General features: G+C 43.4%; 1 protein-coding gene across 1 annotated transcript in view; it reads right to left on the bottom strand.

Annotated features, from left to right (window-relative positions):
* LOC149347415 (guanylate cyclase 32E-like) overlaps positions 1-13,039 on the bottom strand; it is a 267,784-nt gene that overhangs the window by 71,732 nt on the left and 183,013 nt on the right. Inside the window, exon 4 of the mRNA XM_089587089.1 lies at positions 2,703-2,822. Within this exon, the coding sequence (XP_089443215.1) occupies positions 2,703-2,822 (120 nt within the window). The remainder of the gene's footprint in view (positions 1-2,702; positions 2,823-13,039) is intronic.

The raw sequence follows: 13,039 nt of genomic DNA, 5'->3' as shown, positions 1-13,039 counted from the left end.
GATCCACTCCAAGAATCACTGTGTGATTCAAACTGCTGTGCTGATCCAGTCCAGCAATCCCACTTTGACACGCCTCCTCCACTCTCCACAATTCTCGACTCTAACTGGTGACCCCTGTTTCCCTCTGTTCCCCCCGTCGGCTCTCATCATTTCTCCTTCTTTCCTCATACACTCTCTCTCTCTGCACCTCCTCCTCCCCTCTTCTCCACTTTGCCTCCTGCCATCCGAAGCTTCACACTTGAGCATCGGACATATTTTATGATAATGGGCGTTTTTCTGCCGGCCCATTAACCAATTATCATTCTCTTATGGTTTTCAAGGGTTTCAGCCACTGCTCGCTCGTGGAATAGAAATAATTTTGCAGTCAGTTCAGTCACTCTGGGTTCGCAACACTGCTGGATAGTTACGAGAGAACTTGGACTAAAACACAAAGGCACAAGGAATGCTCCCTTACATAAAGGGTATGTAAGTGGCAAAGCACTCTTTACAGAACATGTATAAAGGGACACTTCCTGACGCGAAAAGCACTGTAGAGGACACGAGGAACAGGCGCCGCGCCGGCACCTCGGTACGTTGGTCTCTTGAGATGCCTCGCACTTCCGCATCTTAAGGTCGCTGCTTACACCAATGTCGGCATCACCAAACGCCTAGCCGCTCTGTGTCTTCATCGCTATCTCTAGTTTCCTCTGCACTAACATCTGGCGTTGTTTCTTTAATGAGAGAATAAATACACTCTGCTCTAAATCCCCGCGCTGTCAGCACTGTCGCACTTTCTCTCTCGGTCAGACCTACCTTGCCCTACAGTGCTCTGCCACATCCCATTGTATTCTTTTCACATATAGTTTCGTCCTCTGATCCCCTCCCCCCTCCCCGCCGTTCTTTTTTTTCTCGAAGAGTTTTCAGTTAAACACATAACTCGCAGCGTTAACTTCGTATTTATTAACGGACTAGCTCGCTCAATTGATCTACATTAGCAGCGCACATCGTTTGGAAACGCCGCGCACCTGCACTGTTCTACCCACATTCACGTTTTGCCTTCAGTGACTCTGTACAGAGCCCATATGCTACCGCATATGTGTTGTCGCCGCCGAGGAACATTTGCGGAAAAAAGCGCATATTTCATCTGATAACACTCAGGTGCTGTCATAGTGGCGCTGAAAGCTCAATTTGTTTTTTTTTTCGAAACTGCAAGCTACTAAGCAATTTTCGAAAACAGTCACCTTGAAGCATCGCGCCTCATGTTTCCACCTACTCAAAATGGATTAGGTTTCACCGACAAGGGCACAGCTGTTGTCGATCCGCAGCCTCATTGACAGCCTACATTACTTTGCAGTTCATCCTCAGCGAATGGTACACGGAAATTCATAGCTTGACGTTTTTCCCTTGTTTTCCTTCTTTATTTCTTATTTCCATTCACTCTGGATTTTCAGAGAACTTCTGGTAGATATTTGGGCGTCATACCAGCAGTGAATCGTATATGTGCAGTGAGAAATCATTCGTGAGCAGCCCAATATCATTGAAAGAAATTGTCCTGGTGCTCGCCAATTATTCTATATATAATTTCTCTAAAATCAAAAAACTAGATTCCAAAGAAGCGACAGGCACACTTTTCTGCGGCCGACTTCGTGTAAATTGCTGCAAAACAGCTTGATTTCCTTAATGAAATGTTCACTGCCGCATAGAAGCGGTAGAAGTTATAAATGGGGAGTCGAATGTACTTTAACACCAAATAAACGCCCGAGCAAGAGCAAATTTTCATACAAAGTATCAAATGAGATCGTAGCAGGAGAACCCTGTAAGGTGTCTCACTTTTATTCCTGCATTTTATTTTATTTACTTATTTATGAAATGTGATGCTTGTGATCCGCGCCAAGAAGGTACGATCGCGGATCTTCTTTCTATCCTGACATGTGTCATTGCATTCTAGTGTATTTGGGGAGTTTTTTTGCGGCTGTAAAGAGACGAAACCAGTGACCGACGTCCTTCAAGTGCAAGCAGCAGACCGTCTTGGGATCTCAACGGAAGGGACGTCTGCCACACCAAGCACACGCTCGTAACTTTCCACAGAAGAAGAGGGTTCAGGCTGGGGCTGGAATTCAGAACGGCAGAACCCTCTTCACTATGTGCTCAGGTGAGTCACATGGCAACGCTACAAACGTTTCAAGCAGCACATTGTAGCCGCCTAGCGGCAAATGCGAGTCGTACTGAGTGCCGTAGCGCCTGCCACGATCTCGATGACTAGTCGCATTTGTGAAGATTAGGCATGTACTGCTGCGTTGGAGCCAAGTTTTAGGTTATCCCTCCGCGACAAGTATTGCAGGAAGCAATATGACAGGGAACACGGCAGCGCATAGCCTCCGCTTAGTGAAGAAATTCCGCTGACAGCCCAGAAGAATGGGGGCCACTATGTGCATGCGCTTAAAGAACAGTCTACCAAGCTTTCTAGGCATATGCCTTTGCCACACATTCTTAGCGGCTCTCGGCCGCAGTGCTTCTCGGCCGCAGTGCTTCTCGGCCGCAGTGCTTCTCGGCCCAGTATTGGAAATGTATTGGCAAATGCCGTCCCCACAAAGGATCATTGTGAAGCCAGCCATTTCCAATATTGGGCGAATTATTCACGCTGCTTGAGGCAGAGGCCACGCGCTCCCGCGTTCCCTCTCATATTGCTTCTGCCTGTACATTGGCGAAGAGGGGCCACTTACCTGGACCCAGCGATAGTGCCGCAGCAGCGAGATGACAGACTTGGAGACCTTGGACAGCGGCGGCAGCGTTCGGGCGAATGTCTGGAAAGACCGGCCTGATACCCGCAGGTCGGAGCATCGCTGCGAGGAAGACACCATTTAAACACGTCCCTCTTAGCCCGTATTTGTTGTAGCGCATAAAAACGCGTCCTTCATTCGCGAGACTTAATCGCTCCCGAAACCACGGCTGTGGTGGTCACTGCCCACATTATGGCCAACTTGCTAATCTACACTCAAGCCACCTGCCGGACGTAATGGCGGCATCGGCGATTGTGTGCGATAATGTAAAACAGGGCGAGGTTGTTCGGTCTGCGTTCACCATATATTGAATAAAAAGAAAGAAAAAAGTTATGGGTGGTGTGCTAAATTTATGCATTGAATTCAAGGGAAGGCAAGCATTGTGTCTGCGATGGCAATGTGTACTGAGAACTTCAAACGTTGTTTTCGTGAAAAAATATAGATCCCTCTTCGCATTTTTTCTTTCGTTTACTGGGCATTTACGGTCTAAGATTGCACCGCTTTTGGTACCGTAAATGTAACATCTAGAAGTGATCATGTTTATATTTGAGCCCGGCCCTAATTAACAGCAAGGAAATGTGAGCGCCATAATAAGCAGATTATCAAGGGCTGCACAAAAGAGATAAGACTACTTCTGGGGAACGGGAATAAATATGCTCAAAATTAAAAGCAACAGCAGAAAGCAATCATAAGTTTAACACTTCGCCAAGCGAACGAGAGTGGTCAATAAATCACCAACGAAATACATTCACACGTTCAAAGCGAGCGTATATACAGGCTTGATACGTAAAATATGATGTAGTCGCTTCTTCTTCTCACTAACTTTTTTCTCTGTTTGTTTCAACCTTGCAGCGTAAAATCTGATGTGGTCGCTTCCTCGTCCGGCTAATTTCTCTCCTGTTTGTTTCTTCTGGTTTTTTGTTGCACCACATGCACTCTAACTGTCCCGTAGTTCTTAGAAATTACCGAATGAACCCGAAAGCTACAATATTCCATCATCCCATTTCCACAGAGCCCTTCTTCGCCCCTTGTGACGTGCATTCTACAAGGCAGCCGTTTCTTCTATAACATAAGAGTAGCGTAAAACCAGGATGACGGACGCAAGGGGAGAGAACACACACCCACATCACAGGCGCTAACTTCCGACAGACGAAGAAAGTCAAAACCAACCAAGTGAACGAAACCTGAGCAAAAGTAGCGCATGCGCTGACCTAAGAGAAAAAAGAAATTGAAAAAAAAAGATGCGATAAAAAATGGGAGATCACGGATGTTTTGAACCTAAGAAGGCCAGCTCTCATTTAGACAAAGAAATGGACGGAATACTAACGCCGTTATCTTGTAAGGCAGCAATCTGTGCAGCTTCCACAATTTCGCGAGCTAGCTTATCTTTACTCTTAGCAACGACTGAGCATTTATCCAAAAAAGGCACGCACTTGCAATCTCTGCAGTGTAAAGCGAGATTGCTGCCGGTATATCTCTTCATGTTGTTATTGTGCTCCGGAAGCCTATCGTTGAGGCACCTACCAGATTTCCCAATATACTGCTTGCCACAAGAAAGCGGAATATATTACACAATGCCCTCAGTACATTTAACAACTCTTATCCTGTGGCGGATGGTACACTGCTGCTTCTGGGAGTGATGTGCGGAGGGCCGGGATTATTGCATACCACACTGAGTTTCTCTGGAGCTGAAAACACGACGTGAACGTTTGCATTTTTTCCTTTTTTCTTGAGATTGTGCGCGAGACAAAGGACGTAAGTAATGACAGCCACGTTGCTCCTCGTTTCTTCTGTGGTGTCACGTTTTTTTCCGGAGCTTCATTTTCAGCAGTTTTTCGGCGACTGAACCCACGAAATCTTTAGGGTACCCTGCTTCGAAGAACCTCGCAAGTTGTTCATGAAAGCTAGATGTGGATTGATGGGGGCATGACTTTTCAAAGGCGTTTTCCATGCAGAGGTTAATAATGCCTCGTTTCACGAGTTTAGAATGAGCTGATGTATATGGAGAAGTGGTTTGTTGGCGCAAGGTGAATAGCACCAGCAAACGTGGTTGTTCATGAATTTAAGCCGAATATCGAGAAATCTTATCTCTGAGTCAGTAGGCATTTCGCTAGTCAATAGTAGCGGGTCAAAACACTCTTCTGCAATGGTCAAAATGTCTGAAGTAACGGCCTCGAGGTTCGGTGGTGTGCAGTTAACAAGGAAGAGAAAACCATCCACAAATGTGAAGATTCTAACCACGTAAGAATTAACAAGTCGCTCTTGGAGGATCCTGTCAAGGTGTGCAAGGTATAGGTTACCAAGTGCAGGGGCCAGGCAGGACACAATGCATATTCCCTGTTTTTGAATGTACAGAGCGTCTTGAAATGTTATTAAAGTGGTGCGCTGATAAAACAACAGCAATTCTAAAAAACTCTATTCTTTCTTTAAAAAACTTTGGCTTTCTTCGTCAGTCGGAAGTTAGCGCCTGTGTTGCTTGTGTGTGTTCTCTCCCCTTTTGTCCGTCGTCCTGGTTTTGCGCTACTCATGTTATGGATCAATACCGACTTGCCCAAATTTCCACCCTGGTGAAGACGTTTTCTATTTCTCGGTTGTAGCACGTGCGGCGTCTGAGCTGCCGAAAGCAGTTCCCTTGATCCTCATTTTCACTCATTAAAAAGTATTACTCCCAAATGTGCATGATGTACTAACGATGCTCGTCAGATTTGACTCACTGATTTCTGATACGCGCGCTCTAGATGGCATAGCTAACTCGTAACTAACGCTGCTAGCTCTAAGCAGCTAAAGCTAACCACTCAAAACTGCATGCTTTGAGATATCCACATATTACAGAAAAAAGCTCTCTGGCAAGTTGCGGGAGTGTCTTGGGACGCACCATCAATGCCTCTTTTTCAAGCGTACGGCGTTTTACCGTTCACTAACTTGTACAGCTACCGACTGATAACGCGATATCAGACATGCCTGAAATTCAATAATAAGGCATATCTATCACTGTTTAATCTGAAACGGCCTCCTGACGTGCAATATTCTCTTCGGAACCAGGAATCATGGTTGGTTCCGTTTTCTAGGACGAGTCAGGGGTGGAACAGCATTGAAAATCGTATAAGCAGGCTTCTAAATGAGTTAATCTCAAAAAATGTAAATGTATACAGCATGAAACCGGCCGAACTTAAGACGTATCTATTGAATTTTTAATAAATGTGTCTGCAACTGATCACTCCTCAAGGTCAAAACAACTAAATCTTTGTAGTAGTTCTTTTGTGTACCTAATTTCGTTTTGATTGTGGTAATTATGTCATGTTATTTCAGTCCTTAGTGATGCCTTTTGTTGCACTGTACGCCAGCAATTTGTAAGGGCGCAGGGGCCTTGTCAAGCTGTCTTCTGACAAGCTTTTTTGTCCCTGTGCCCTGCATTTCTTTGAAGTGCAAAATAAACCTTTGATTTGATTTGATATATAGACGTCACACCTAGCGAGCTTGGCGGAACGATAACCTATGTGTGATTCAAGGTCAACGCCATTTACAGTGCTCTTCTTTCGCTATATTAAAATGCAGAACAGTGACGCATTTTATAGCTTCCTAGGGATTGCAGGTCAGTTGGCACTGTTTGTTCAAAGTAGTGTGTTTTAGAATACGTGAGACGTGAAAGCGTTGAAGTTTACCTACGATTTCTGCATGTTTCTTGCGCAAGCGCACAGGGAGGCACGTACGTCCTAGTGGGCCGCGCAGATGTCACCGCATGTGTGCAGTAGACATCCAATAGTCAAACGGTATACTTTAAAACTGGCCCTTCTCAGCTATGACGCCTTGTAGCGCGAATTGCATTTTTCTTTTTCAATTTTTGCTTCAGTGAAAACGAGGGTTTATTAAAATGCATTCACCTCGCTATGCAACATCTTTCTAGAAGTGTAGAGATCGCAGAAGTATGTAATAAGGTAGGGATAAACCGTCAATTCAACGACACTTTCTGTGAATCGGCCAGTGCCTGCCACGAATTCTTAAATTTCGAAAGTGTGAATTGTGGCGATTGAAATCTTGACATTTTGACTCAGCGGGTACAGCTCCAAGACGTTGCCTGAATGTTTCGCGTCGCGTCCGCGTCGCTAGCGGAATACTTGTAAGCATGTCCTCAAATGCAAACTGGCACACTTTGGAAGCTGCACTGGAATCTTGGATTACTATTCTATTTCCAGAAAGAGCCCACTCATTCCATTTCGCTATGCCAGCAATCTTCGTTCCTGCTATAAAACGAAACAGTACCCATAGCTCAGAATAGCGCCTAAACAAAAATTTGACCCGCTGCACGTGGCGTATATTTGCGTATATATGTGCAGTAAAAGAATAAAGAAACCATAACCGGCATACCTCGGAAGGCAATGCGGCTATCCGGAGCGACTTTAATCCGCTCAGTGCTCAAAAGGCATGTCGTTCTCTTCCCCTAATATGGTCTAAATTGAAGCTGAATGAAACGTTAGCGGAAATTATGCATTTTTACGTATAAAACAGGCTGCCGTAACCACCAGAGCAGCAAGAGTTTTGAAATTGAGGTTTTCTACGAATGATAATCTCTAAAATTATGTGAAATCCTGTGAACTTCAACTATCATTTCAACGCCAAAAGCTGACGTTCAAACCACATCAGTGCTACAACACTGAAGATTTAGAAGGGCTTCATGAAGGAGAAATCAACAAAAAGTGCCAATGATGTGAAGTATTCAAGAAAGCAGCCGTAAACTTTCATATATGAAAATCAAAGCAGTGTCCTCCTTACCGAAACAGAAGCTTTTGAAGCCGATTACAAAAAAAACACACAAAAAACGGCATGAAAATACTGAGCTCGAGAGCCCAGTGAGTAAAATAAAACAAGGCATCTCTTTGTTCACTTAAATTATATCTTTCGAGCCGGAGCGGCAGGATTTTTGAGGCTAAGCTCCACGCAGGGAATAATGTACAGTATGCTTCAATATAAAGGTGATCGCGTTCATGCCGCCTGACAAAAACGAGTTTAATAACAAAATAATCAAGAATTCATCTGAAGGTATCCATCGCATCTTGCCCGCTATTTTTTCGCAGTCTGTTTCATCTGGGTTGGTTCCACGTGACTGGCGCCCATCTAAGGTTGTGCCCCTTTTCAAGTCCGGTGATCGTTCTTTAACACTAAATTATCGACCAATTTCAATAACTAGCACGGTTTGCAAACTCATTGAAAACGTGATTCATTCGCAGGTATTTAACTTTTTAGAACAACACATCATCTTTAAATACCAACACGGCTTCCGTAAAAGGCCCTCGTGCGAAACGCAACTTGCTGGTTTCATCCGAGATCATTCATCTGTTGATGCCGGTATTTAAGTCGACTCCACATTTCCTGACTTTTTCAAAGCGTTTGACAAGGTACCTCACAACCGGTTATTAGCCAAGTTAACACTTCTTAATATTAATATCAAGATTTTTTGTGTTCCAGGTTTCAGTTTGCCACTGTCAATAAAAATAATTCGTCTCTCAGCCATGTTCATTCCGGCGTTCCCCAAGGAAGCGTGCTTGGCCCCTTGCTTTTCTTGATATTTATTAATTATTTACCGAACTCAGTTTCTTCAGGATTCAGACTTTTCGCTGACTATTGTGTGATTTATTGCAAAATTTATACTAACAAATGTCGCCTAGCCCTTCAATCCGGCCTCGACACAGTAACAGCATGGTGCTCTACTTGGCTTATGCAACTTAACCTTTCTAAAACAAAATTTGTATTTTTTATTAATCGAATGTCTATACTTCAAACAGCGTATTCTTTACATAACACTCTGTTTAGTTTGTAACCACGTATAAATACCTCGGTCTTCACATTTTTCAAGACCTACATGGAACCACCATATTAACCTTATTCTTGCATCCGCTAATCGGTCTTTAGGTCTCTTAAAACATAACTTAAAGCATGCTTTCTCCCACTTCCGATTACGTTCTTACACCACTCTTATTAGACTAAAAATTGAATATGCTTCGGCTATTTGGGACCCTCATCAAGCATACTAAATAAATAACAACGAATCTTATCACAATCGCGCAGTTCATTTTACCTTCCCTGGTTATTCGCGTCAAACCAGCATCACAGCCTTGAAGAAACGCGCTGATCTTCAGGATGTATGTATCCGTCGTGAAGTTGCACGTTTATCACTTTTTGACGAACTGTATTATCACTGAACGCTACATAATGACTTTTTTTTCTTTGTCTTCTTCCATTTTTGGCCGATGCGACCATCCATTTGCAGTTAAGCGCTTGTCATGTTGTACATCTAACTATGCACATTCATTCATACCGCGTACTATAACTGACTGGAACGCTCCGCCATCACATGGTGCTACCGTCACTGATGCGGATAAATTTTATAACCTACTGGCTGCCACTATCTCTGCTTAAATATTTCGGGTACATTGTTAACTAACTAGTGCATTATGTTTCTGTCTTGTATTTCTGTTATTGATGATTCTCGTTTTATTTTCATCGCGTTGTTTGTGAGACATTGTATAACTTGTATTAACGTTACTGTCTGCTGCTCTGTTCGTGTTTTTGTTTTTCCGCTTCAATGTTTAATTTTGCGTTTTGTTTTTTCCTGCAATGGCTCATATGATTTTATCTGTTTTGTTGTAGTCTCTTGAAGGTGTGGTTTATTGTACCGCCCCCCCCCCCCCCCCCCTATGTAATACCCTCGAACCCTCGAATATTTGTATTAATTTAGTTCTGATGTGCTGAATGTTCATTCTGCGGAAGAAGTGGAGGTTAAGAAATCAAGGACAAAGCAAGGATCTATTCTGATGATTTTGGTATTTTTTTGGCAGAGGCGAAAGGCAGTGGCGGAGTTTATCCCAGTAAGTTAGCCCTCGAGGGATCACCTTCATGGTGATTCATTCAGTGCAGTTCCGCCACAAATGCTTGCGGAATGCGCGTACTCGGAAGCAAACTCTATGTAATACCGCTTTGCGAGCCAGCTGCCGGGCTGTGGTGCTCCAGTGATTCCAGCATCCACCTCACTTGCTGAAGGTTTTGGGTTCGATCTCTGGAGCCTCCTGGTACGGACCAGTTTTACAACGGGTACAGACTTTTCGTCGGACTGGTGGTCGGCTTTTGCTGCTCGGATGAAAAGCTTGAGAAAAGAGCCTTTGCCCATCCCCCCTCTCCCCCCCTCCCCCCTTCCCGGGAAATTTAGCTTATATTCTTCGGTACCATGAAATATGCTCGCGTTTATCGCACTCCTGTTCAGCGTATTATTCGATATATCGAACAGCGCTCTGTGCATTCCAAGGGACGCTTTTCCTAACTGCTGTCTTTGATAACTTTACACGGGCAAAAACGTGTCGGCCGCGTGGCGTTGGGCTCCTTCTGGCAGCGGTGACGCTCTGAAACAGCGTGACTAGGTGAACGTGTTGTGTGCTTGAGGGTTTCCTTGAGCAAAATCGTGGTTCGAGCCAGTTGGTACATCTTCAAAATTTCACCAGCGCTGCGACGAGGAACAAGAACAGAGGAGGAAGGACAAGGACAAGCGCTACTAACAACTGAAAGTTTATTTGAAAAAACACAGATTATATGCACACAACTGACAACCCAAAGCGCCTGCGCTTCCCGCAAAAACACGCAAAAGAAAGTTACGAATCTAGCTGTCATGCCATGAAGCCAGACTTACTGAAGTATTCAGGTTGCCCTTAGCTGGCGTGCTTCGCTGCCAAAGGGCCGGCGAAAAGAAGCAGCGCGTTAATTTTAAGCCGATTATTCTATTTCTATTGCAGTGGCAACATCATTAAACATATTAGGCAGTGGCTAGTTTCCAAGGCGCCGTTCGTTGCGGCTCCGATGCGAAGCATGTTAGGCCTAGCAACGACTAGCAAGCGCGGCGCTGCCGGCAGGCAGGCGACGGCAAGTCGCTACAGAAGCGCATTACTAATTCTTGGTTCTGCGTTGCATATGCGCGTCTCTACAGTCACTTTAATATATCTGATTATCGATATATACATCTATTTTTCAATCACCTTGGAGTTCAATATATGCGGTTTCGTCTGCATTACACAGCCTGCAGATCCGCTCAACTTTGGAGGCATACATGATGAGATTCGGCTTGCATGAGAGCGCCGTAATGGGTTTTTCTCAGCAACCGGAACCCATAAACTTTTGCTCCCGACTTGTGAATTAAAATAATACATAACCGGAAGCGACTAAGCTGGGATACCGCAGAGGACGCATTGGTATATGAAACAAAACTTTCCTGGAATATTATAAGCTTGACGCAAGCATATGAGCAATCTTTGAGATTTCTCTCCTTAAAGGTCATGTACCTGCGTCACGCTGAAAACAAAGACCCGAAGTTTCCTATTATACGAAAAGGAACCGAACAAAAATTTTAAACATGCAGAAATAAAATCAGAAGTCATTTACCAGGTAGCATAACATACTGCATTTACTTTTCCATTGTGTTTCAAGGTTATATTTACTATTTCTCATTGGAATTTGAGGTTGAGAAGAACACTTACACGCTTCATAAGCTCCAACGGTACGCGAAACACCGAATCACTAGCACCGTACAGTGCTGGAATCAGTGCTTTTAAATACTCATTTTTTCCTCACACAATAACTCAATGGAATGAACTCCCGCCGGAGGTTGTAAACAGCGTCGATGCCATTAACAAAATTGCACATTGATAATTGCTGAGTTGTTTTTTTCTTCTTCTTTACTATCTTCTATTAATCATATGTTAGTTTTCTTCTGGGTAATTCACCGCGCTTGTTTTTATGTACTTTCGCCCCTCCTGCTTGGACCCATCTTAGGGAATGCAGTATTCTATAAATAAATAAATAAATAAATGAATAAATAAATAAATAAATAAATAAATAAATAAATAAATAAATAAATAAATAAATAAATAAATAAATAAATAAATAAATAAATAAATAAATAAATAAATAAATAAAAGGACCCAAAAAAGGTCTGTTTCCTCAATGCTTTGTCAGCACTGTTTCAAAAAAGAGAAAAGTCCTTGTTTACCATGTTTAAATCAAAAATACAATTAAAGTTATCTGAGGTTCATTTACTGCGGATGTAAACATGGTGGATGTAAAAAAGTACAGCGCAATCCTCCTACACAGCCTACTTATCACTCGCCTCGCCATTGCCTATGCAAAGTCTATAATTTTTGTGTCCCCTGGCCGCTCAGAAATTTCCCTGTAGCTCTCTGAGGCTTCCTCACGGCTACTTAGTTCACGCTTTTCCTAATGCCGCGAATAAAAAGTGAACACCTTTCAGCGCTCCCATTCTTAATTTTTGATGGAAATATTTAATCTCAGAACGATTTCTTCGTTTTCATTACTTCCCCTCCCCCATAACATTCCATCTGCTTCTCATCTTGTTACTTTCTCATCGTATTATTTATAATTTAGCGGAGTTCATTTATATCAAGCCATGGTTTGTCGAATTGCAAATCGAGATATATGCTCCAGTAAGCTGCACATATTCAGGAAACGAAATTCCTTCCAGCCATGCAAGCAGTAGAAGATAGGCTGCGTTCGCTGAAATGGTTGCTTCTAAAAAATGTCGACTATTATTCTCCAGTACTAAACCAGGCTTCAACTGGTTACCGGTGACGTATGACCGCCTTTGTAAGTAGCATGCATGAATTCAGTGCAGATGATATTGCGCTAATATCATGTGCGTCCGAAATATTTCAGGTCTCATAGATGTCGTAGTTGAATTAAGCTACCTGGTTCAATGTCTTCAAATTCGAAAACTTGTATCATTCAGCTACTCTAATGAGCTGCTACGGAGGCGAAATTCTAGATGCCCGTGTACTGTGCGATTACAGTGCACGTTAAAGACCCCAAGAGGTCGAAATTTCCGGAGCCCTTCACTACGGCGTCCCTCATAGCCTGAGTCGCTTTGGGACGTTAAACCCCAATAAATAAAATCAAACTAATGAGCAGCTGCAAATTCGCACTTCTACCGCGCGTAAGAGCAAGGCTTGTTGTAGTCAATTTTATTACAACTTACTGAACATCTATATTAACCTTATATTTTTGGATGAATTTGCCACAGGCACAAATACATAGTTCTTTCTAGGATAATTTTTTTGCGATGGCCGAATTTCGATGGAGGTGAAATTCTCGGAAGCGGGCGGAGTGGGTGAGAGAACAAACGCGCGTTAATGATATTTTAGTTGAAATCAAGAGGAAGAAGTGGGCTTGGGCAGGGCATGTAATGCGAAGACAAGATAACCGCTGGTCCTTAAGGCTAACTAAGTGGA

The sequence above is a fragment of the Amblyomma mixtum genome, chromosome 4, assembly GCF_055824585.1.
Source record: "Amblyomma mixtum isolate Tamu chromosome 4, ASM5582458v1, whole genome shotgun sequence".
NCBI lineage: Eukaryota > Metazoa > Arthropoda > Arachnida > Ixodida > Ixodidae > Amblyomma > Amblyomma mixtum.
This window is presented reverse-complemented; position numbering and strand designations above follow the sequence as displayed.